Raw genomic sequence first — 26,180 nt, 5'->3', positions numbered from 1 at the left:
CAATGGAAAGGGTCCAGCAAGCCCGGAGGACCAGGGAAGCCGTCACACGTGCCCGCTTCACAGAGGACGTGGTCCGTCAATGCGATTCCCTCCCCCACCCCCCCCACCCCACGCCCGCCCACGGTCTTTGTTAAATCAATCCAGGGTGCGGAGACTGTATTGGCAATGCCAGCGGGTCACTGCCGAGGGCAGAGGGGGGGGTTGATGATAATCCGCTGAGTGCGGGTGCTCCAGAATCTATGCCATGATCTGACCCTGCCTGTTTGCGGAGTGTGTCGGGATGCAGTGTGTCGGGATGGGCAGGCCCCATGCCTGGGGGGATGGGGCAAGGGTTCAGAGGTCGGCCTATATTGTGGAAGAAAGTGACAGAAGACGTCATACTGGCTGTGGTGAAAGGTTTTTAATGTTTCACACCAGTGTGTGACACTGCCCCACTCTCCCAATGATGCCACCATCCGAGGCGTCATGGATGCACGTGATCTTCGACGTGCTTGGTCTTCCTTGCTCTACCGCTGCTTAGAGGTGTTTCCACAGGATGTACAACTGACATGGAGGCAGGCTGCTGCTTAGCAGGTCCCCTGGCCTTTGATGCCCCTGGCATGCGACCTCTGGGGGCTTTGAGTCTGAAGGGCCCGGGCTCACTTGACAGTGGCACATGCACAGCCGTGTCACCCTGTCCTGAGCGCTCACTGCGGGCATCGTTCAGAGGGGTGGAACTCGGGGAGCTGGTGGCCATCGTCGCCACACCATGGTATGGGTGCGGGTTGGCACCCAGTGCCCCCTCCTCCCGGTCGGTGCCCAGGACAGCTCCCTCGGGACGGCGGGGCAGCAGGACTGAGCCCCGACTGCCTCTGCATCACCTGGCTCTGCATTGATGCCGTGTATTGCTGATGCCATCTTCTGCACAGTCCTGGTAGCTCCGCATTCTGCACCAGACAATGCCCTCAGCAATGCTCCTCAGGTGACTGGGCCAAGCTCCGCAGTGCCCCCTCCTCCCGGTCGGTGCCCAGGACAGCTCCCTCGGGACGGCGGGGCAGCAGGACTGAGCCCCGACTGCCTCTGCATCACCTGGCTCTGCATTGATGCCGTGTATTGCTGATGCCATCTTCTGCACAGTCCTGGTAGCTCCGCATTCTGCACCAGACAATGCCCTCAGCAATGCTCCTCAGGTGACTGGGCCAAGCTCCGCAGTGCCGCAGCTATTCCCATCTGAGACTAGGACATGTCCAGTAGAGCTTCATCAAGGTCCGCCGAGTACTGGGTCACGTCCCCATCGAGTCGTACAGTCTACTCAGGCCCTCAGCCATGGCAGTCACCGACCGCGCCACGCCTTGGATACCTCCATGCTGCTGATGTTGTGCACCAGGCGCCACAGCGGTTGCCACCCTAGCAGTGTTGGCCTTGGTGCCATGCATTGCTGCTGCCATCTCCTGCACCCGTAGCCTCTGGAACTCCTGGACCAATTGGACATTCCCCTCAATGTCACGGCCGCATCCCAACGTCTGCACCAGCTCCAGGTAAACATGTTCCAGAGGCTCAGCATCTGACTGGGATCCAGCTGGGTCCTGGAATCCAGCAGAACTCCAACAGCTGTCTCGCCTGGGCGCCATTGCCTCTACCTGATGTGCCTCTGCAACTGTGTGGTACTCACTAGATTGTGTACCAGAATCGTGTCCACCAACATTGCCCAGCGCGATGTGCGTCTCTGTGCTGGTGGAGGGTGGGGATGACAGCCGTGACGCATATATGGTGGCATCCTCGGAGCTCTCCTGGGAGGCGGGTGGGGGAGACAACCCGGGTGGGCCGGCTGGAGGTATTGCGGGCGAACGGACATGTGGTCAGTGGGAGGGATGGGTCATTAAGTATGGATCCTCACCTCTGCAGAATGTGTTGATCTCAGCGTGACCGCTCTGTCCACGGCCACCACCTCCAAGGCCCATTCCTCGGATGTGGTGAGGATTCTGATGTCCGGCACCCCGCCGCCAGTCTGGGCCCTATCCCGACATCTGTGGGACAGCTTCTCCTGCGGAGACACATGGAGGGCATCATTAGCCACATGCGTGTGGTGGAGGGGGAGGGCGGAGGGGGTGCCAGGTGCAGTCTCATCGGAGTCAAGGGTTGTGTTGGGGCCTGTGCCAACTCACCTGTGCAGCCCGCTGAGGGTCGTTGACCTCGCGACACTGGGTACCGGTCCTTCTGGTCACCCTGCCCGAGCTGACGGCCACTGCCACTTCCTCCCAGGTTACCCACCGGGACCCTCGAGGGAACAGGATATCCCTCGTGGCCTCGACCACCTCCAGAAGCCTCCCCGAATCGTGGGGCTGGTCATCTCAGCGCCATGGGTGTGAGCAGAGTGGGGTTGGCTGTGCAGGGGCGGTCTATGTGCTGGTCTACCTTATTAGCGAGGTTCTGGGAGAGACACAGAACATTGGTTAGACCAGTGTTTTCCAAACTTTTTTTCCGGGGACCCATTTTTACCAACCGGTCAACCTTCACGACGCACGCTGGCCGACCTTCGCGACCCACGCCAGCCGACGGGTGCGATCCACCATTTTCTCTTACCTTGTTTGTTGCTGACAAAAATGGGGGAAATGGTTTTGGGTCCCTTTGGCCCCAATGGTCCCTTTGGCCCCCCGAACTTGAAAACAAAAGGCTACAACCATATAAAAACAAATGCGGCCGCACTGCACATGCGCACCGATGAACAGTCAAAGAAACAAAATGGAATTTTGAAGTAAGACTTCAATTCATAGCAACATCTTTCCCATTGTTCGGGATCCCAAAGTGCTTCTTGGCCATTTACTTTTTTGTAAATAAACACAGCAGCCAGTTTTCAAAGGCACAGTTCCACCAACAGCAGTGGAATAAATAATCAGTTTTGATCATGTTGGCCACTGGATAAGTATTGGCTGGAATACCAGGAGAATTCCCCAGCTCATCTTTCAGTAATGCCATGGGGCTAAGATACATCCTGGTTTAACATCTGATTCGAAGGGTAGCAATTCTAACAATGTGACTCTCTCAAAACTGCACTGAAGTATCAGCCAAGATGGAGTTCTTAAGTGAGGTTTAAACCCCCAACCTCTTGCTCAGAAATGAAATGTTACCAACGAAGCCAAGCTGACACTTGCTGCCATCTCTGATGTTGGCTCCTGTTTGGCAGGGTCGCAGGTGCAAGTACCTCACTCGGGGCGCAAATCCTCCTTTATACGGCCAGATAGTGAAGCTGAGCAGGCATGCCCACGGTGGAGGGTACCAACCTGCACCCATCTATGCAGTATTAATATTAGTCTCTGTTACCAATCAGGAACCCATGGCTGACTTTGCCATCCTCCCATGCCAGCATTTACCAAACCTGCGACTTCTACCACCGAGAGGAACAAAGGCAGCAGGGACACACACCTGCGAGTTTCCCCCCAAACCACACACCACCCTGACTTGGGAATACGTAGCTATTCCTTTGCCATTCCAGGTCAGAATCCTAGAACCCCCTTCCTTCAGCAATCAGTGTGGCTACACCACACTGGCTTCAGCGGTTCATGATGTGTTCGGTAGTCTGGGTCGATGTGGACTGCACTTGGTGCAGTGTAGCGAGAGACAGACCTCCAACACTTGATAAGATGCAACACGATTTTATTTAACATCTAAACTATTATACATGTTCAACTGTGGGTTGACACTATGCTGACTTGACTGGAGACCTGATACTAGCCTAACCAGACTTACTAGCTACCACATGGTGTTTGCACTGGCTAGCTCACTAACTCTGACTGTCTCAGAGGCTGGGTCCCGAGAGAGAGTGGGAACACTGCTGCCCTCTGGCTTTATAGTGGTAGTGCCCTGTCTGGTGATTGGCTGCACTGTGCTGTGTGCTTACTGGTCATCCTGTCTGTCAATCACTGCCTGTCTGCACTCCATTATATACATAGATGTATATTATGACATCTCTCCCCCCCCCTTTTTTTCTTTTTTTTTGTATCATGTGTGTTGAGATAATAAATATTAAGGTGTATGTGCGTGTGGATGTGTATATGTGCGTGACTATATACAGAATGTGATAAAATGGCCTCATGTACACAGGAAGGTGTCGCTAGTGCGGATATAGGGCAGATGAAACGGTAAAAAACGATATTTACAGAGGTCAAAACGATAAGGTAACACAGTTGTGCAAAAGTTCAGTCTATAAGTTTAGTCTCTGCGGCGGGCGACAAATTCTGGTTGACCGCCTCAAGGGTGGATCAGGGGCCGCCTGCACTTGGATAGGCGGGACTGCCGCCAATGCGGTGGTCGCAGAGGTCGTCAGGATTGCTGGTAGACCGGTGGCCTTGTGGCAGGGCACGTCCGGAGGAAGCATTGTGTGAGGCGGGACATCATGGTTAGGTGGCGGGCATGGAACTCTGCGCAGCGCCCGGCTGTTGCGTCGTCGGAAGGAGACATCAGCCATGCAGACGAGGAACGATCTCGGGGCCACTTGCTTGACCACCACAGCTGTGGCGGACCAGCCGCCGTCAGGCAACTGCACGCGAACACGATCAGTTGGGACCAGCTCAGGGAGATCCGTGGCATGACCGTCGTATGCTTGCGCGGGAGACAACCCAGTGGACAGCGGGGATGCTCTGTATGCCAGCAGCGCCAAGTTGAAGTCGGAGCCTGAGTCTGCAGCCTTGCATGGTAATCTCTTGACAATATGGACCCCTTTTTCGGCCTTCCCGTTTGACTGCGGGTAGTGGAGGCTGGAGGTTACGAGACGCAAGTTGTATAGGCGGGCAAAATCAGACCATTCCTGGCTGTAAAAACAGGGACCGTTGTCACTCATCACCGTGAGCGGTATCCCATGCCTGGCAAACGTTCCTTTGCATGCTTTAATCACCGCCTTCGACGTGAGGTCGGATAGTTTAACCACTTCAGGGTAATTAGAGAAGTAGTCGATCAGGAGGACATAGTCACGCCCCTTGGCGTGGAAAAGGTCGACACCGACTTTGGACCATGGGGAGGTCACTATCTCATGTTGCTGCAGTTTCTTTGGTTTGAGCTGGCTGAAATTTCTGACATGTGGGGCAGTTGAGGACCGTATTGGCAACGTTCTGGCTGATGCCCGGCCAATAGACTGCCTCTCGAGCTTTGCGTCGACATTTCTCGACCCCCAGGTGACCCTCGTGGAGTTGGCCGAGCACCATAGCTCGTATGCTCTGCGGAATCACAATCCTATCGAGCTTCATGAGGATGCCGTCCACCACCGTCAGGTCGTTCTTGACGTTGTAAAACTGGGGACACTGTCCCTTCTGCCAGCCATTCATGAGGTGCTACATCACGCGCTGTAGCAGAGGATCCTTGGCCGTTTCCTCACGAATTTGGATGACCCTCTCATCAGTGGCCGGAAGGTTCGAGGCACAAAATTGCACCTGCGCATCGATTTGGCAGACAAAGTCAGTTTGTTCACATGGTGTGGTGATAGATCTGGAAAGGGCATCTGCAACAATGAGTTCTTTGCCTGGCGTGTAGACAAGTTCAAAGTCATAGCGGCATAGGTTGAGAAGGATTCGTTGTAACCGAGGCGTCATGTCATTCAAATCCTTCTGGATTATGTGGACTAGTGGCCTGTGGTCCGTCTCAACCGTGAATTCTGGGAGGCCACACACACAGTCGTGAAATTTGTCGATTCCCGTTAGGAGGCCCAGGCATTCCTTCTCGATCTGAGCGTACCGTTGCTCAGTGGGCGTCATGGCTCTGGAGGCATACGCAACTGGGGCCCATGAGGAGGAGTCATCCCGTTGAAGGAGCACCACCCCAATACCGTCCTGGCTCGCGTCAGTGGATATTTTGGTCTCTTTGGTAGGTTCGAAGAACGCCAGAACCGGGGCTGTGGTGAGTTTTGCCCTCAGCTCACACCATTCGTTCTCATAAGCGGGCAGCCACTGGAATTCCTTCGACTTTTTGACGAGATGACAGAGGGCTGTGGTGTGTGTCGCCATGTTGGGAATGAACTTCCCGAGGAATTTGATCATCCCTAGAAAGCGGAGGACCGCCTTCTTGTCCTCTGGGATCGCCGAGACCTTGTCAGCATCTAGCCGCACGCCTTGCTGCGAGATGTGGTCACTAAGGAATTTGATTACTGATTGACCGAACGAGCACTTCGCTCTGTTGAGTCGGAGGCCATGCTCATGGATTCTGTGGAATACCTGCTTGAGGCAATCAATATGTTCTTGAGGAGTTGTGGACCAGATTATGACATTGTAAACATACACGCGCACCCCCTCGATACCCTCCATCATCTGTTCCATGATGCGGTGGAATATCTCTGAGGCAGAGTGATGCCAAAAGGCATCCGGTTGTAGCAGTAGTGACTGAACGGGGTGTTGAATGTGCACAGCTTGCGACTGGGTGCATCCAGCTGTATTTGCCAGAACCCCTTGGAGCCGTCCAGCTTCGTAAAGAGTTTGGCATGAGCCATCTCGCTGGTCAACTCTTCTCGTTTTGATATCGGGTAATGTTCCCTCATGATATTGCGGTTTAAATCCTTGAGGTCGATGCAGATTCAAAGCTCCCCTGACGGACGCAGACCATAGAGCTGACCCAGTCCGTGGGTTCTGTGACCTTTGATATGATGCCCTGGTCCTGGAGGTCCTGTAACTGCTGCTTGACGCGGTCCTTGAGGGGCGCCGGCACCCGACGTGGTGCGTGGATCACAGGGATGGCGTTCGATTTGAGCAGGATTTTGTATCGGTATGGGAGTGTACCCATTCTGTCGAACACGCTGTGGTACTGCGTGGTGATGTCATCAATTTCAGCCTGGAAGTTCTCATCAGGTGAAGCCGTCGCCTGTGAGGATGACATGGTGTGGACTCGCTGAACCAAGTTCAGGAGTTTGCAGACCCGAGCACCGAGCAGGGATGCTCTGTCAGGTCCCACGATCTCAAATCGCAGTGTCGCTTAAAATGACTGACTGGAAACTCCGAGCTGGTATGAGCCACTGGCTGCTATGGCATTACCATTGTAGTCAAGGAGCTGACAGGCCAGTGGAAGAATGCTTGGTCTGACGCGGATGGTGTCGAGATCAGATTTGGAGATGAGGTTCGCCGGTGCCCGGTGTCCAGTTTGAGCCGGATGCGAGCCTTGTTGACTGTGAGGACAGCACACCACTCGTCCACGCTGAGGATCCGGAGGTGCTTCGCTGTCTTGGAGAAAGGCAGCGCATGCTTCGTAATGATGCCCACCCGGTATGGAGATTTGAGGCACGCAGCATCAGGATCTGTTGGGCTGTCGGGGTCGGAGTCTGGCATGGCCTGCTGTATTAAACGGACGCTTCTGCACCGCGGCTGGGATTGCTGGATGCTGGGCAGTGTAGCAGATCTGCAAAGGGCTGCGTAGTGGCCAAGCTTGCCACACTGTAGATACCCGTCGTGATTTTGCCAGACATTGCCGCTTTAAATGGGCGGAGCCACAATTCAGACACGTCATGACGTCAACGCGTTCCATGTGCCATCGCGCATGCGCAGTGCGGTCGAACAACGTATGCACCTGGGCAGTCTGGTCGTCGGTCTCGCCGTCCCCTCGGTTGTGGCACGCATGCGCAGGGGCCCGGAAAAAGCGTGCGGAATGGCCACTCTCGTCGATACTTAGGCCCTGCATTTGTGCGATGGCCTGCACCCGTTCCGCCTCGTGGGAGGTTAGCTTTGCCGTTTCTGCAGCCCTGATGTGGGGGTACCGATTGTTAGCATGTTCGTGGAGAACGCACGTTTCGATGGCGATGGTGAGGGTGAGCAGCTTGACTTTCAGGAGCTGCTGACGAAGGGAATCGGAGTGGACCCCAAAACCGATCTGATCCCGGATCATGGAATCAGTGGTCAAGTCATAGTTACATGACTGCGCGAGGATGCGGAGATGGGTCAGAAAGGATTGAAAAGGTTCATCCTTATCCTGAAGCCTCTGCTGGAAAACATACCGTTCAAAGCTCTCATTCACCTCAATGTCCCAGTGGCTGTCGAACGTCAGTAGGACTGTTTTAAATTTTGTCTTGTCTTCGCCTTCAGCGAATGTAAGGGAGTTGTAGATTTGAATGGCGTGGTCCCCGGCTGTGGAGAGGAATAGTGCGATATTCCTGGCGTCCGATGTGGCCTCGAAGTCGGTGGCTTCTGGATACTTTTGTTGAAGATCTTCCAATTTGCACAGAGGTTGCCAGCGATGCGGAGCTGCGGAGGAGGGCGGACGTTTTCCATGTCACCAGATGGCTGTTTGCTGGTCAATGCTGATTCACTCAAGGTAGGTCCATCAATTTTCAGCATCACTCACTGGTACCATGATGTGTTGGGTAGGCTGGGTCGATATGGACTGCACTTGATGCAGTGTAGCGAGAGACAGACCTCCAACACTTGATAAGATGCAACACAATTTTATTTAACATCTAAACTATTATACATGTTCAACTGCGGGTTGACACTATGCTGACTTGACTGGAAACCTGATACTAGCCTAACCAGACTTACTATCTACCAGCCCACTAACTCGGACTGTCTCAGAGGCTGGGTCCCGAGAGTGAGCGGGAAACTGGTGTCCTCTGGCTTTATAGTGGTCGTGTCCTGTCTGGTGATTGGCTGCTCTGTTGGGTGTGCTTGCTGGTCATCCCGTGTGTCAATCACGGCCTGTCTGCACTCCATTATATACATAGATGTATATTATGACAGTTCAAGGCGGCAGATCGCCAAGGCAATTAGGCGTAGGCAACAGATACTGGCCTTGTCAGTGCCGCCCACATCCCATGGCTCCAGGAAGGGGGAGGATTTAAAGGAGGTTTGTTAACTCCCCAGCAACCTGCTGTCTTCAGCTTCAACTCCGGTTTCTGTGCTGTGGGACAAATAATGAACATGATGGAATACACCATTCACTAGGATTAATAATGGCAATTGGTTTCCAGCTGCTTCCCAGCAGTTAGCCCTGCTTCCAAAGATGCCATCTCAGAAAATATTACATGGAGGTAGCAACAGGTCGGGCAACCGGGCACATCAAACTGCTCAAAACTATTTACCCTCTCATGTCCGCCTGCCACAGTCAGGTAGCCCTCCTGGTTCAGTAGGTCTAGGCCCTTTGAACCCAAGCAGAGGATGTTAAACTAATTTCCAATGTTGTACTGATCCGACTTTCCGCGACCACATCCACCAGTCGTTATTTCCCACATGGGCACGATGCAAAACATTATCTGGACTTGTGAAGGCCTCACGTCATCTGTCCCGACTTTGCCTTCTTGGTCAGCTGCTGCTCAAGATCAGCGTTGGGTCAATGAAAGTTCCTGTGCCTATTTCTAGGCTCCACCGCTCGCTCCCCCCCCCCCGCAAAAAACGGCAAAATCTAGGTGAACCTTGCAAACTTCGACTAGTTTCTCCAGTTCTGCAGCTCTCCTCCTTAGGCCACACTTGGAGTGTAGTGTTCAATTCCGGTCGCCACACTACCAGAAGGATGTGGAGGCTTTAGAGCGAGTGCAGAATAGATTTACCAGAAATTTGCCTGGTATGGAGGGCAATAGCTATGAGGAGAGGTTGAATAAACTCGGTTTGTTCTCACTGGAACGACGGAGGTTGAGGGGCGACCTGATAGAGGTCTACAAAATTATGAGGGGCATAGATAGAGCTTTTCCCCAGGGTAGAGGGGTCAATTACTAGGGGGCATAGGTTTAAGGTGCGAGGGGCAAGGTTTAGAGTAGATGTACGAGGCAAGTTTTTTTACACAGAGGGTAGTGGGTGCCTGGAACCCGTTACCGGAGGAGGTGGTGGAAGCAGGGACGATAGTGACGTTTAAGGGGCATCTTGACAAACACGTGAATAGGATTGGAATAGAGGGATGAGGGATACGGACCCAGGAAGTGTAGAAGATTGTAGTTTAGTCGGGCAGCATGGTCGGCACGGGCTTGAAGGGCCTGTTCCTGTGCTGTACTTTTCTTTGTTCTTTGTTCCTCAACGGGATGCATGATGCCTGCTGAAGAAATTCGGGCAGTCTTTTATTCCCCCCCGCCCCCGTTTACCCCCAGACAGCCTGCAGTCAGCCCTCTGACATCCCCCTACCTCACAGAACGTACCAGGAATGCATCAGTTGCAAAGCTATCCCCAGCATTGCACAGGCTTCCTGTGAAAGCTGATTTCCTGTCAAGCTTGCTGGGAATGTTTATCAAAATAAGGGCTTAATGCGAAAACTTTGACAGAGCCTGTGCCCAGACCCCTACTACATGCACTTAAATTTCCAATCATTATATCTGCAGGTCTGAGCATGCAGTCATTTAAAAAAAATAATCCTCACAAAACATTTTAAATGACATAACTATTACCTGTCTTAACAGCAAACATTAGTTGATGCTTTCTGAAACTGGTGATCATTGTGTACTTAATACTTAACATGTTTTGTATCATGGTTATTCATGGTGCTGTCAAGCGTTGGATTGTTTCAGCTTTTAGTGCTATTAGTTGAGGTAAATATTGGTCAAGACAGAAGGCAAAACCCCTTCTGACCCGCTCTAAAATAGTGCCAAAATAGTACACCCACCTGAGCAGGCAGGCAGGCCCTTGGTTTAACATCAAATGCAAAACGGCACCTCCAACAGGGCAGCACCCCCTCAGTGCTTCCACCTTAAAATTATGCGCTCAAGTCTCCGAGTGGGATTTGAACCCACAACCTGCTGACTCAAGAGGCGGGATTGCGAGTAACTGATGGCAAGCCCAACCGAAAGAGAAGCAAAATTAATTTCATAAATCCGCTGAACAAAATGCAAAAGGGGAATGGGGTAAGAGTTTGCATCCACTGGATGTGGTTGAGGCAAATAGCTTGGTTTGCCAAGGAGGGCAAATGAGTACATGATTAAAAAAAGGGAACAGAATGATGTGCAGGTTTGGATCAGGCAGATGGAATGAGAGGAGTCTCCTATTTCTGCGCTACATATCCAATGTGGGGAAAATAGGTACCTACCCATCGGACAGTCACAACACACCATCCCAATCTTCAGCGCTCCCTAAGGGCAATTATGATGCCATTAGACGTGACTTGGGGGGGATAAGGTGGAGAAGTAGGCTGCAAGTGTTGGGCACACTGGATAAGTGGGGCTTGTTCAAGGATCAGCTACTGCGTGTTCTTGATAAGTATGTACCGGTCAGACAGGGAGGAAGGCGTCGAGCGAGGGAACCGTGGTTTACCAAGGAAGTGGAATCTCTTGTTAAGAGGAAGAAGAAGGCCTATGTGAAGATGAAGTGTGAAGTTTCGGTTGGGGCGATGGATAGTTACAAGGTAGCGAGGAAGGATCTAAAGAGAGAGCTAAGACGAGCAAGGAGGGGACATGAGAAGTATTTGGCAGGAAGGATCAAGGAAAACCCAAAAGCTTTCTATAGGTATGTCAGGAATAAGCGAATGACTAGGGAAAGAGTAGGACCAGTCAAGGACAGGGATGGGAAATTGTGTGTGGAGTCTGAAGAGATAGGCGAGATACTAAATGAATATTTTTCGTCAGTGTTCACTCAGGAAAAAGATAATGTTGTGGAGGAGAATGCTGAGCCCCAGGCTAATAGAATAGATGGCATTGAGGTACGAAGGGAAGAGGTGTTGGCAATTCTGGACAGGCTGAAAATAGATAAGTCCCCGGGACCTGATGGGATTTATCCTAGGATTCTATGGGAGGCCAGGGAAGAGATTGCTGGACCTTTGGCTTTGATTTTTATGTCATCATTGGCTACAGGAATAGTGCCAGAGGACTGGAGGACAGCAAATGTGGTCCCTTTGTTCAAAAAGGGGAGCAGAGACAACCCCGGCAACTATAGACCGGTGAGCCTCACGTCTGTAGTGGGTAAAGTCTTGGAGGGGATTATAAGGGACAAGATTTATAATCATCTAGATAGGAATAATATGATCAGGGATAGTCAGCATGGCTTTGTGAAGGGTAGGTCATGCCTCACAAACCTTATTGAGTTCTTTGAGAAGGTGACTGAACAGGTAGACGAGGGTAGAGCAGTTGATGTGGTGTATATGGATTTCAGCAAAGCGTTTGATAAGGTTCCCCACGGTAGGCTATTGCAAAAAATACGGAGGCTGGGGATTGAGGGTGATTTAGAGATGTGGATCAGAAATTGGCTAGCTGAAAGAAGACAGAGGGTGGTGGTTGATGGGAAATGTTCAGAATGGAGTACAGTCACAAGTGGAGTACCACAAGGATCTGTTCTGGGGCCGTTGCTGTTTGTCATTTTTATCAATGACCTAGAGGAAGGCGCAGAAGGGCGGGTGAGTAAATTTGCAGACGATACTAAAGTCGGTGGTGTTGTCGATAGTGTGGAAGGATGTAGCAGGTTACAGAGGGATATAGATAAGCTGCAGAGCTGGGCTGAGAGGTGGCAAATGGAGTTTAATGTAGAGAAGTGTGAGGTGATTCACTTTGGAAGGAATAACAGGAATGCGGAATATTTGGCTAATGGTAAAGTTCTTGAAAGTGTGGATGAGCAGAGGGATCTAGGTGTCCATGTACATAGATCCCTGAAAGTTGCCACCCAGGTTGATAGGGTTGTGAAGAAGGCCTATGGAGTGTTGGCCTTTATTGGTAGAGGGATTGAGTTCCGGAGTCGGGAGGTCATGTTGCAGCTGTACAGAACTCTGGTCCGGCCGCATTTGGAGTATTGCGTACAGTTCTGGTCACCGCATTATAGGAAGGACGTGGAGGCTTTGGAGCGGGTGCAGAGGAGATTTACTAGGATGTTGCCTGGTATGGAGGGAAAATCTTATGAGGAAAGGCTGACGGACTTGAGGTTGTTTTCGTTGGAGAGAAGAAGGTTAAGAGGAGACTTAATAGAGGCATACAAAATGATCAGGGGGTTGGATAGGGTGGACAGTGAGAGCCTTCTCCCGCGGATGGATATGGCTGGCACGAGGGGACATAACTTTAAACTGAGGGGTAATAGATATAGGACAGAGGTCAGAGGTAGGTTCTTTACGCAAAGAGTAGTGAGGCCGTGGAATGCCCTACCTGCTACAGTAGTGAACTCGCCAACATTGAGGGCATTTAAAAGTTTATTGGATAAACATATGGATGATAATGGCATAGTGTAGGTTAGATGGCTTTTGTTTTGGTGCAACATCGTGGGCCGAAGGGCCTGTACTGCGCTGTATTGTTCTATGTTCTATGTTCTATTTGTCAGAATGTACACCAAAGCCCTAAAATCATAATTGTTTTGTGGAGAAAAATCACCAACGAATCACCATTTTTCATTCAAAGTACACGTTGATCATACTATACGACTTGCACTCAATTTACCGTTAACACAATAAAGGGCGCTATTCAATAAAGGGCGCTATTCTCCTAAACATTGACAGTGTCATTTGGGAGAGTTTGGTGGGGTGTTTCCCGCTGGCTTTTTGAGTGAGATCCAGACCTGGATTCTCCCACACTTCTGAGTCTCGGGGAGTTCCTCCCTGGTCTAGCCCACACAAGAAATGTTTTCAGCAGGGGGGAGCTGAACTCACCACGAGACCGGCTCCTCAGAGTTTGGGTCGCCATTTTGAAAGGGTGCCTAGATCACAGTGAGATTGAGGCTCCTCTACAGCCCCCACCATGGGCAATGCCGCCCCCACAGATATGGGCATTAACCACCCCCCCCCCCCACTCGCAACTTCGCCCCACTTTCAGGACCCCTCTCAACCTTTACGTCCCCATCCTTCATACCCTCCCTTTCATGGGCATAGCCCCCCTCAGGCTCCGACTCTCGACAATGCCAGCCTGGCACCTGGCAGTGCCAATGGGGAGTGCCAAGGTACTCCCCTGCCCTGCCCCCGAACACCCGGGGGTGGGGGCTCCAATGGCTTCCATGAACCTGAGATTGGCCTTCATGCCTGGTCTCCATTTGTAGGCACCAGATCTAATCAGCACCTGGGTGAGGCCTCACTCGTGTCTCCCGGGAGACTGCAACCTCAAATAGGCGTGCCGGGCACCACGGGTTGGGTGACCGGTGCAGCGCAAAGCCAGATTTGGGCCTCTCCTGTAATGCTCCCAGCGTGCCTGGATCAGCAACACAGTGGGAGAACCATGCCCAAAATGTCTCAAAGGTCCTTCACAGGTGCATTCTCAAACATCCAACCCACAATAAGGAGATATTAGGGAAGGATAAGCAATGAGGGCAGAATTTCCCAGGAGAAAATTATTCAAAGATATACATTTCTCGGAAAGTCTTTACAGGTGGGAAATTGGCCTCCAATGGGAAAGTTGTTTATATTTCCAATGGGGGAGAGATTTAAAGTGGTATTGGGTACGAGTGAATTAATTGGCTGATGTTTCTCCTCTCTCTCTGGATTCGGTTTCATCGGGTGGGTTTATTGCTGGGGTGCCCGGGTATTGTCCTGCCCGCAACCACCCAGGGGGCTTCGAATGGCCTTGGAGACCCCCCACCCCCACCCCACCTCACCTCGACGTATCTGGATCACGCCCAGCAAGACGCGATGCAGATTGCACCAGGCGTGGCGACTTGGTGCTCTCAATGGGCGGAGCGGAGCTTGATTTGGGGCTCCTGCAGGATTCGCCCGCGATGGATGAATCACGCCCTAGATGTTTAACAGGAGCGAGACGGATACATAAGGGGGAAAGGAATGTAAGAATAGGGTGAGGTGGCATATAAACAATGGTATGGGCCGAATGGCCAGCAATCGTATGTGATGCACGTGATGAAATATCATTGCAACCCGAGTTTCAATCAATGATTACAGGAACAACTGAAAGATTGGATTTGAGGGGGGATAGCAGCTTTCCTGGTGAATTGGAATAATTAAGAAAATCACTGAGTTTGGTTATTTGTCAAAATCCCACTCTTCCATGTGTTTCATTTTTCAATGGTTTTCACATTAGTGAGATGGTTTGGTTAACTGTAATGTGCTGAATGCATGCGGTTTTTAATCTCTTCTTTATATAAAGCTTGCAAGAGCCTGCTTTTAAAGTCGAATTAGCTTTGGCTCTGGTGTATTGTTTTGTTAAGTCCAGGGGTAAACTGTTTATGGAGTATCTGGAACGCTCAATATAATTAAGCAATTCTGTAATGTACAGTGTGTCACATACTGCAATCAAAGGCACATGGAATGCATCCCAGAGTGCTAAAAGAGATGGCTAGGGAAATTGCAAATGCACTAGTGATAATTTACCAAAATTCACGAGACTCTGGTGTGGTCCCGGCGGATTGGAAATTAGCAAACGTGACACCACTGTTTAAAAAAAGGAGGTAGGCAGAAAGCGGGTAATTATAGGCCAGTGAGCTTAACTTCGGTAGTCGGGAAGATGCTGGAATCTATCATCAAGGAAGATATAGCGAGGCATCTGGATGGAAATTGTCCCATTGGGCAGACGCAGCATGGGTTCATAAAGGGCAGGTCGTGCCTAACTAATTTAGTGGAAATGTTTGAGGACATTACCAGTGCGGTAGATAACGGGGAGCCAATGGATGTGGTATATCTGGATTTCCAGAACGCCTTTGACAAGGTGACACACAAACGGTTGCTGCATAAGATAAAGGTGCATGGCATTAAGGGTAAAGTAGTAGCATGGATAGAGGGTTGGTTAATTAATAGAAAGCAAAGAGTGGGGATTAATGGGTGTTCTCCTGGGGATTAATGGGTGTTTCTCAGGGATCAGTGTTGGGCCCACAATTGACATAGATGATTTGGAGTTGGGGACCAAAGGCAATGGGCGGAATTCTGCCACCCCCCACGGCCTGTGGGGGGGGGGCGAGTGGGGTTCCTGCACCGGGGTGGTGCTCAAAAGGGGTCTGGCCCGCGATCGGTGCCCACCGATTGGCGGGCCGGCCTCTCTGAAGGAGGACCTCCTTTCCTCCGCTGCCCCGCAAGATCCATCCGACATCTTCTTGCGGGGCAGCCTTGGGGAGGACGGCAACCGCGCATGCGTGGGTGACATCATTTATGCGGCGCCGGTCATGTCATTTACGCGGCGCCAAGGCCCGGCACGGGTAAATGACGCGGCGCCGCTCCTAGCCCCCGGGGTCGGGAGAATAGGGGGCTGGGAACAGCCTCCGACGCCGGAGTGAAACACTCCAGTTTTCACTCCGCCCTCGGGACGTAGTCTCCCGATGGGAGAATTGCGCCCAATGTGTCCAAGTTTGCAGGCGACACAAAGTTGAGTGGTAAAGCAAAAAGTGCAGAGGATACCGGAAGTCTGCAGAGGGATTTGGATAGGCTAAGTGAATGGGCTAGAGTCTGGCAGATGGAATACAATGTTGACAAATGTGAGGTTATCCATTTTGGTAGGAATAACAGCAAAAGGGATTATTACTTAAATGATAAAAGATCAAAACTTGCTGCTGTGCAGAGACCTGGGTGTGCTAGTGCATGAGTCGCAAAAAAGTTGGTTTACAGGTGCAACAGGTGATTAAGCAGGCAAATGGAATTTTGTCCTTCATTGCTAGAGAGATGGAGTTTAAGACTAGGGAAGTTATGCTGCAATTGTATAACATATTAGTGAGGCCACACCTGGAGTATTGTGTTCAGTTTTGCTCTCCTTACTTGAGAAAGGACGTACTGGCACAGGAGGGTGTGCAGAGGAGATTCACCAGGTTAATCCCAGAGCTAAAGGGGTTGGATTACGAAGAGAGGTTGAGTAGACTGGGACTGTACTCGTTGGAATTTAGAAGGATGAGGGGGGGGGGAATCTTATTGAAACATATAAAATTATGAAGGGAATAGATAAGATAGATGTGGGCAGGTTGTTTCCACTGGCGGGTGAAAGCAGAACTAGGGGACATAGCCTCAAAATAAGGGGAAGTAGATTTTAGGACTGAACTTGGGAGAAACTTCTTCACCCAAAGGGCGTCATCAGTGACGTTTCTCCACAACTGCCCCTGGAGTGACAGTCATGGGGTTTAAACTTTGTTGTACACACAGACTCAGAATAATGACACCAGCTTGATCTGTCTTGTTACTGCATCTCGCTTCAGAGACTGTTTTTCATCACAGCAGCAAGTATGACAGCCGATATTTCTATTCATTTTTTAAAAAGCTGCCCTACCCACCAAGCCTTCTGCTCAATCTTGAGACTTCAGAATCATATCCCCTCTCAACCAGGTTTATGAACAACTTCTTATGCTCAATAACAATGGTTTCCATCATACTGCCATCGGGTCCCCACTGGGGGTTCCCTGTTTGGCCTCCATCGAATCGTCGCCGTGCCTTACCCTTTCCAATCTTTTTAACCTGCGGCGGATATCTTGCACCGCTCATCGGCGTGGTACAAAAGTCCGTCTTTGCCCACCAACATTAGCGTGTAGTCAGTGTTGCGTGTCCCCGCCACTACCTACATCGCAGCTTTTTTTCCCCTTTTTCGCACCTCACAACTATGGCTCCAACCGCAACACCTTTATCGGGTGGTAAATTAAAACATACTCACCCACATAGGAGACTCATCATTCTGCCGGATTTCTGTGGGCCAACCTGCTCACAGCGCCAAAATCTGCAGGAGCGTTTTCAGGGACGGAGTATTGAGCTGGCTTTTACGTGGGGATTCTCTCATTTAGTTCCAGCTCAGCTAAACACAAAGACCCGGGGAGACAGCCACTCTGGTTAAGGCGGCTTTATTTTCCAAGCCTGGTCCACGCACGAGGCAGAGTGATTTGGATAAACGTCAAAACCACTCTGCCTTGCATTGCTCTAGGTTCAGCAGTTATACAAGTTCCAAAAATCAGTAGCCCTCCCTCAGCTGGACTCGGTCCAATACTTGTAGCTGTCGATTTTACCTTGACCAAAGAATTTTTCTTTAGGCAGCATGGTGACTGTGTGATCAGCTCATGATTTAACCCCATCCTGTTCCCTGGCCATCTGTTGTTTTTCAGGACGTTGCATCTGTTATCTCTTGCCCTTCCCTACTCCCATTTCTCTTACGAAAGAGAAAATGCTGGAAAATCTCAGCAAGTCTGGCAGCATCTGTAGGGAGAGAGAAGAGCTAACGTTTCGAGTCCGATGACTCTTTGTCAAAGCCATTTCTCTTATATCGGATGGTTCTTGCTTGTACCATAGTCTGTCTGAGCACAGGATGCTGAATCTACTGATAAGAATGGCTTATTAAGCTGGCTGTGTTAATGCTGACCACATTATTTCGGTCTGATTCTGTCTGTCTTAGGAACGTGGTCAAGTTAGCTCGCTTAAATCCCATCATACATTCCGGCCACTACTATTAGCAAGAGTTTAAATACTCATTACTGTTTTTTTCTAAGAATACATGTTTAATGGTTAATAATGATTACTCGGTATACTTTCTATGATTAGTCTCAATCCTCAATAAACTAACTTATGTCGAACTATTTTTTTTAAAAAAATTTAGAGCACCCAATTCATTTCTTCCAATTAAGGGGCAATTTAGCGTGGCCAATTCTTGCTACCCTGAACATCTTTGGGTTGTGGAAGTGAAACCCATGCAGACACTGGGAAAATGTGCAAACTCCACACGGACAGTGACCCAGGGTCAGGATTCGAACCCGGGTCCTCAGCGCCGTAGTCCCAGTGCTAACCACTGCATCATGTGCCGCCCCATGAAGAACTATTCTAATGTTATCCTAGCTATCAGGTTTTAAGCGGTCTCATCTCAGGACCCCCCCCTCACATGGGCATCCAAGAATGAAAATATCGGAGGGGTTTTTCATCACAAAGGAAGCGACACCATTGTGGACTCCCATCATCACTGCTGCATTGGCTGCAGAAAAGCATATCACGTTTTTCCAAGGAGTGTTGTTTTCCTTAAGAACACTGTCCAGAAGTTGGAAAATGTTTTTGCCACTTGATCTCTCTGTCGTTGTCGCGTTTCACATAGCACACTGCTCACCCAGTTCACATCTGCCTCAAAGAACCGAACAATGATAGGATAGAGTTGTTCCTCCGCACCAGGGTCAGAACGACCATCGGTTTGTCCAGCGTGAAGCAAACTTCGAAGCAATCGGGCTGTCCGTAAACATAATTTTCACAAATCAGTCAAATGATCGGCAGCAGAAAATGCCACATTGTGCTCAATCAAGAAATGTGTCATCAAAGTTTCTGCTCTTATGACTGAGTAGTCATTTTGTTGCGTGAAAGGTTTGAAGGGTGCTTTCCTGTGCCAAAGCATGATGTTTCTTGGATCACATATGTGCCTGTATGTCATTTGCTCCTCTGTGAGCGATGCCGAAGTCCGATGAGCAGACGTTACTTGGCGCAGTGTATTCCATCCTTTCTCGATTGTACAATAAAGAATCATCTTGATGTGAGGTCCTTGAACGTCTGTTTTCTACATTTAGTACCAGATTACTAAGTCATAGATCATAGAATTTACAGTGCAGAAGGAGACCATTCGGCCCATCGAGCCTTCACCGGCTCTTGGAAAGAGCACCCTACCCAAGCCCACACCTCCACCCTATCCCCATAACCCAGTAACCCCACCCAACACTAAGGGCAATTTTGGACACTAAGGGCAATTTAGCGTGGCCAATCCACCTAACCTGCACATCTTTGGACTGTGGGAGGAAACCGGAGCACCCGAAGGAAACCCACGCAGACACAGGGAGAACGTGCAGACTCTGCACAGATAGTGACCCAAGCCGGGAATCAAACCCGGGACCCTGGAGCTGTGAAGCAATTGTGCTAACCACTGTGCTACCATGCCCCCCACACAATGAATGTGTTTGAGCTGCCGGTTCAGAACGGACTTGTTCTCCAATGCGCGCCAACAACTTTAGCCTTATGATCGGCACAAAGAAAACTAAGGTTTGCTCCAGGAAAGTCCCATCTCAGGCCCACAGTTTCAGTCCATGACCAGAAGTGTCAGCAGTGGATAAGGGCACTCATCTGAGCAGCACATTCTCTCGAGCTGCCCATACTGACGATAAGACATGCAAGAATTGCCAAAGCAAGTCTAACCCTTCAAACATCGGACAGCAAACAAAGGTCTGCCTGCCAAGCTGAAAGTTAGGACCAGAATGAAGGAGTGCACAGATTATGTAGCCCCAATACCCCAGATGTCATACTATAGTTTAAAAGTTTAATTTACTCACCAAAATGACTAGTTGTTTACCTTCATTACTGATACCCAGAATGGAGGAGACTTTAATCAGGATTCTTTCAATAAACTCAGAACAACTGATGTAAGGTAACACAAAACCTATTTTTAACAAGAGGCAAGAACTGGTTACACAATTATTATTTGCAAGTATAACTACCTATCTCTTCTTGAAACCTCCCCAGCATGCACACAAGTAGACTCTGCAGAGACGGGTGGTGAGAAAAGAATTTTACAAGACGGATAAAGTTTGCAGGGTTCAAGGCTGTCGATCTGGAGTTCCTTGGTATGAAGATGGACTCCTATGCCCAGTAGATGTCTGGACATTTTCACCCAACAGAGCTTCAACATGGAGGAATATATTGAGTTGCATCAATTCTTTCTGTCTCAGCTTTGTAGGTTTCCAAACGCCGACAAGTTACAGTGGCTACATGTTGATAACCACCCAGGGCATTTCAGGCAAGGCAGGGGGAAGTCAGTTAAGGTAGCCATCCTGCTCAGCTTATCCACTGAAAAGAAAAGAGGCTAAGGCTGAGATTCTCTGGCCTCCACACAAAATGTTTCTCGGCGACAGGTGATGGCCCGCTGTTGGCCGCTAGCGGGATCTTCTTGTCCCGCTGCTATCAATGGGATTTCCCATTGAACCCACCCCATGCTGCCGGGAAACCCATGGCAGGGTTGCGCTGTCGGCAGGAGTGAATATTCCCGCCCTCGTGAACGGCCGGAGGATCTCGCCCCAAGTTTAAAAACACCAGGTTCAAAACCTAAAGCTCGCCTCCTTCATGTGATTTACATTAGCCTTTACCATGTTTCAGTTTCTCCCCCTTCAATTAAAATGATTGCAGTTTAAAACAGCTCTTCTCCTTCAAGTAAAAGGCCTGTCAGGTGATTTATTTGAAAAGGCACTTCTGCTCCCAGTCCAAAGGTGAACTTCTGGCCTTGTTGTTCAATAAAAATATCCCAAGTGTCCAAATGATGCAACGCCCTTCCAAATCTTGAAAGAAAAGTCTAGTTCATAAAGATATGGTTTTCCCAACAGCGTGTACAAAGCAGTGCTTGCAAGACTTGGACGGTGTATCAGTGTCATGCCAAGAAGCTTAACCACTTGCACTTGAGCTGTTTTGTGAAGTATCTGAAGATCAGATATAGCAGGACAAAATACCAGACACTGAAATGTTCGCCCGAGCTGGCATGCCAAGCAGGCACATCGTCAGACATATGCAGATATCTTGGACCATTGTAGGGCAGGAGGAATTACAGAGATAGGGAGGGGCAAGGCCATGGAGTGATTTGAAAGTGAGGATGATAATTTTATTTCAAGAAAACAAAAATCAAGAAATTGCCTAACCAGAGCCAATACAGACCACTGAGCACAGAGGTGACAAGCAGAAAAAACAAGAAAACACAACCTGACAGAGTTGAGGAGTAGTACCAATTACCGCAAGCCTCTTGGCATACTTCTACAAGTCGGACAATGGCACAGTGGTCAGCACTCTCACCTCCGAGCCATACGATCGTGGGTTCGAGTCCCACTCCAGAGACAGGAGTGCAAAAATCGAGGCCGTGCCTCCAACGCACTACTGAGGGAGTGCTGCACCAAATGGAGTTGCTGTTCACTGGATGAGATGTTAAACTGGGATGGGTCTAAAAGATGCCGTGGCGCTACATCAAAGAGGTGCAGGGAAGCGCTCCCTCAACCAATGCCACCGGAAACAGATCGTCCGGCCATTAACACATTGCTGCTGGTGAGAGCCGGCGTATTTCCGCGCATGCGCCGAACGGCCGGCGTATTTCCGCGAATGCGCCGAACAGCCGGTGTGTTTCCGAGCGCAGGGGTTCCCTTCTCCACGCCGCCGCCGGGCAAAATGGCGGAGCCTTACAGGAGCCCGGTGCGGAGTAAAGTAGGCCCCCACGGAACCTGCCCGCCCGTCGATTGGTAGGCCCTGATCGCGGGCCAGGCCACCGTGGGGGTCCCCCCCCCCCCCGGGGTCGGATCCCCCAGCCCCCCCCCCCCAGGACAGCCCCCGCACACTTACCTTCCAGGTCCCGCCGTGTAGGAGGCGAGTAATCCATGCCAGCGGGACTCGGCCAAACGCGTCGGCCACTCGGCCCATCGGGGCTGGGAGATTCGCCGGGGGGGACCGCTGTCAACGGCTCCCGACCGGCACGGCGGGAAACCCGCAGGCGCCCGAAAAACGGCGGCGGAGAATAGGAAAGCCGACGTCGAGGTGGGATTTGTGCCTCACCCCGGGGATTCTCCAACCCGGCAGAGGGTCGGACAATCCCAGTCCATATGTTTCCAGGGCAGACAAATTGAATAGATTTGAACTCACTTAAACTGAATTTAAGGGGATAATTTGAAGCAATTGCAGCATCATTTTGGGAAAGAGAACCACATGAGACAGGCAAATACCACTTCTATTTCCTACTATTTGCATTATTATTATTATTGGATTGGATTGGATTATATTTGTATACTGTCACGTGGTAAGTATCCTTCTGCGAGCAGCTCAAACAGATAATTTAGTACATGGAAAGAAAATAAAAAGAAAATACATAATAAGGCAACACAAGGTCCACAATGTTTTAGAGGAAGGCACAGAAGGGTGGGTGAGTAAATTTGCATATGATACTAAAGTCGGTGGTGTTGTCGATAGTGTGGAAGGATGTAGCAGGTTACAGAGGGATATAGATAAGCTGCAGAGCTGGGCTCAGAGGTGGCAAATGGAGTTTAATGTAGAGAAGTGTGAGGTGATTCACTTTGGAAGGAATAACAGGAATGCGGAATATTTGGCTAATGGTAAAGTTCTTGAAAGTGTGGCTGAGCAGAGGGATCTAGGTGTCCATGTACATAGATCCCTGAAAGTTGCCACCCAGGTTGATAGGGTTGTGAAGAAGGCCTATGGAGTGTTGGCCTTTATTGGTAGAGGGATTGAGTTCCGGAGTCGGGAGGTCATGTTGCAGCTGTACAGAACTCTGGTCCGGCCGCATTTGGAGTATTGCGTACAGTTCTGGTCACCGCATTATAGGAAGGACGTGGAGGCTTTGGAGCGGGTGCAGAGGAGATTTACCAGGATGTTGCCTGGTATGGAGGGAAAATCTTATGAGGAAAGGCTGACGGACTTGAGGTTGTTTTCGTTGGAGAGAAGAAGGTTAAGAGGAGACTTAATAGAGGCATACAAAATGATCAGGGGGTTGGTTAGGGTGGACAGTGAGAGCCTTCTCCCGCGGATGGATATGGCTGGCACGAGGGGACATAACTTTAAACTGAGGGGTAATAGATATAGGACAGAGGTCAGAGGTAGGTTCTTTACGCAAAGAGTAGTGAGGCCGTGGAATGCCCTAACTGCTACAGTAGTGAACTCGCCAACATTGAGGGCATTTAAAAGTTTATTGGATAAACATATGGATGATAATGGCATAGTGTAGGTTAGATGGCTTTTGTTTCGGTGCAACATCGTGGGCCGAAGGGCCTGTACTGCGCTGCATTGTTCTATAATGTAAATACATAGACACCAGTATCGGATGAAGCATACAGGAGTGTAGTGTTAATGAGGTCAATCCATAAGAGGGTCGTTCAGGAGTCTGGTAACAGCGGGGAAGGGGCTGTTTTTGAATCTTTTTGTGGGTGATCTCAGACTTCTGTATCTCCTGCCCGATGGAAGAAGTTGGAAGAGTGAGTAAGCCGGGTGGGAGGAGTCTCTGATTATGCTGCCCGCTTTCCCCAGGCAGCGGGAGGTGTAGGACGGAGTCAATGGATGGGAGGCGGGTTTGTGTGATGGACTGGGCTGTGTTCACGACTGTGTCATATCTTATGGTCTTGGGCCGAGCAGTTGCCGTACCAGGCTGCGATGCAGCCGGATAGTCTGCTTTCTATGGTGCATCTGTAGAAGTTGGTAAGTGTCAGTGTAGACATGCCAAATTTATAAGAGATGTAAAAGAGGATCTGTTTGGGGGAGCTTGCAGAGATTCCCCATGTTCCGGCGCCATCTTGCTGGGCTGCTAAAAAAAAGGGTCTTGAATGTAGCACATACTTCTGCCCAACCAGCAATCACTTGCCGTGTCGTGATTATGCATCACACAAACAAATTGTGGAAATCTTGCAACAAATCATCAAGGAGCCTTTCAGCTCTCCACACTGCTATGCGCTCCAGGTCAGTCTCACCAAACAGTATTTATCTACAATGCCAGCTCAATACTTCCTTTTTACATTTCCCGTTGCTGCTATTTTTCTTGCGGTCAGGTTTCCAGCTCTGGCTGGATGTAACCATGGAGATTGCATCGCACAGCATAGGAATTAGGGGCTGGAGTAGGTCATTTGTGCCTTCGGGCCTGTTCCATCACTCAACAAGATTGTGACAGATCGTCCACCTCGCTGCACTATCACTGTATCCCTTAGTAACCCAAAAACTCTTATCGACCTCCAATCTGGAATAGACTCAACAACTAGAGTTTCAAAGATTCACAATCCTTTTGAGTGAAGAAATTTCTCTCTGTCTCAATCCAAAATGGCCACCCCCTTATTCTAAGACTGTGATTGAGTGTTCTACATTCCCTAGCCAGCATGAAATATTTTCTCAGATTCTAGTCTGTGAATCTCTTTCAGAATTTTGTATATTTCCAATTAGACCACCTCTCATTCTTCTAACTCTAGGGAAGATAACAAATCTCTCCTCAAAAGGACAATGACCTCATCCCGAAACCAGGCTCGTGATCCTTGGTTGGACTCCCGACAGGGCGGGTATGTCCTTTCTTCGGTAAGGTCATCAAAACTGGACCAGAACTCCTCATCATCAATGCCATCAATAATTATAACAGAACCTCTTTCATGGAATGTGAGCACCTCAGGCTCGGACAGCATTTTCTGTCAGTTCCGAACTACCTTTAGGAAGCCACCTTCATGAACTGGTGCAGTCCACCTGGTGTGGGGACACCTCAGTGCCGTTACTCATACTCTCATTCCCTTGTAAAAGAAAAGCTAACATACCATTTGCCTTCCCAGCTGCTTGCTTTACCTACATATTAATTGCATGATCTCCTCTCTCAAACCACCCCATCATTCTTCTCTTGATCACCCAACACGCCCATCAGTTCCTTGCCTTTCCCAGGCCAATTGAAGCAAGCGGACACTTCCATTTCTTCGGTCGGCAATTCTGGTCCATCAGCCAGACAATCCTCTTTCCCAACTCCCAGCAATGTTATAGCCAGCGAACAGCGCGTGGCCAATAAACGCACGGCTGGGGGACCGGAGAATCCAGCCCAATGTCTCTTAATCCACTCCCCAGGGAACCTTCTTCATATAAACAAAATTCCTTTAGACCAAACCTTTACGATGCTTTAATTGCACCTCTGTCTCCAAATAGCCTGCTACCTATCAAACCAGGATTTTTAAAAGTGTGACTGCAGCAGTCATACACACTAACCCAGGCTTTCAACCCTTTACTGCACCAATCATATGTGACACAATATATCTGAAATTCATCACAGAAGCAAAACAGAGCAGGTCAGCTGATCAACCATGTTGGTTTAGCCTTCCTCAAGAGTGACGCGTAATTCCTGCAGTGAGTTCAGTAGGTCAACAGAGACAGGTACCAACAAGGTCTCCTCAGGCTCTGACTGGCTGGCTGACAGCGATTAGCACAAAGCCCTTGGTACCTGAGCCAAGCCGTCCCGTTTTGTTTTTGCAAGGGGAGAGCAAGCTGTTGTTTTCTTTAAAGACAGACGGTGAATGGACTGCCTGGAGGCTGCTTCTCCAACCTTCGCCTTGTCCCGCATACTTGGGCGGCACAGAGGGCTCAATAAAAACACACAATCTAAAATCTAGGTCAAGTTCCAGACAGGATTTCATTCTCTGCCATGAAATGATAAAAAAGGAATCACAACTCTCAGGCATTTACTCCCAACAAAACCTGCTCCACGACACAAGACCCACTTACAACCCAGTCTTCAAACTACTTACAATCCCACAAAAAAGCTGCTTGGAATCCAAGTAACTGGGGGGCTTCATCTGCAGGAAAACACACTTCAGATAGTTGCGAGAAAAACAACTCAAACTCCAGATAATTTGGCATTCAAAGATGTGCAAGTTTAAAGATAAAAATAATTCCCAACATACTGCCAGGTTCAACTTAAAGAACGTTAAGTATTCCGGTTG

The 26,180-nt window shown here is 49.8% G+C and overlaps 1 protein-coding gene across 4 annotated transcripts in view; it reads right to left on the bottom strand.

Moving 5' to 3' along the window:
- Positions 1-26,180, bottom strand: part of LOC140408304 (hematopoietic prostaglandin D synthase-like) — a 56,716-nt gene that overhangs the window by 12,083 nt on the left and 18,453 nt on the right. For 2 of the 4 annotated variants that reach the window (XM_072495319.1, XM_072495318.1), the window contains exon 3: positions 25,986-26,033. The exons of the other annotated variants lie outside the window; for them this stretch is intronic. In XM_072495319.1, coding sequence (XP_072351420.1) covers positions 25,986-26,033 — 48 coding nt within the window. The remainder of the gene's footprint in view (positions 1-25,985; positions 26,034-26,180) is intronic. 4 annotated transcript variants of the gene reach the window in all.

The sequence above is a fragment of the Scyliorhinus torazame genome, chromosome 3 (genome assembly GCF_047496885.1).
Source record: "Scyliorhinus torazame isolate Kashiwa2021f chromosome 3, sScyTor2.1, whole genome shotgun sequence".
NCBI classification, from domain to species: Eukaryota; Metazoa; Chordata; class Chondrichthyes; order Carcharhiniformes; family Scyliorhinidae; genus Scyliorhinus; species Scyliorhinus torazame.
This window is presented reverse-complemented; position numbering and strand designations above follow the sequence as displayed.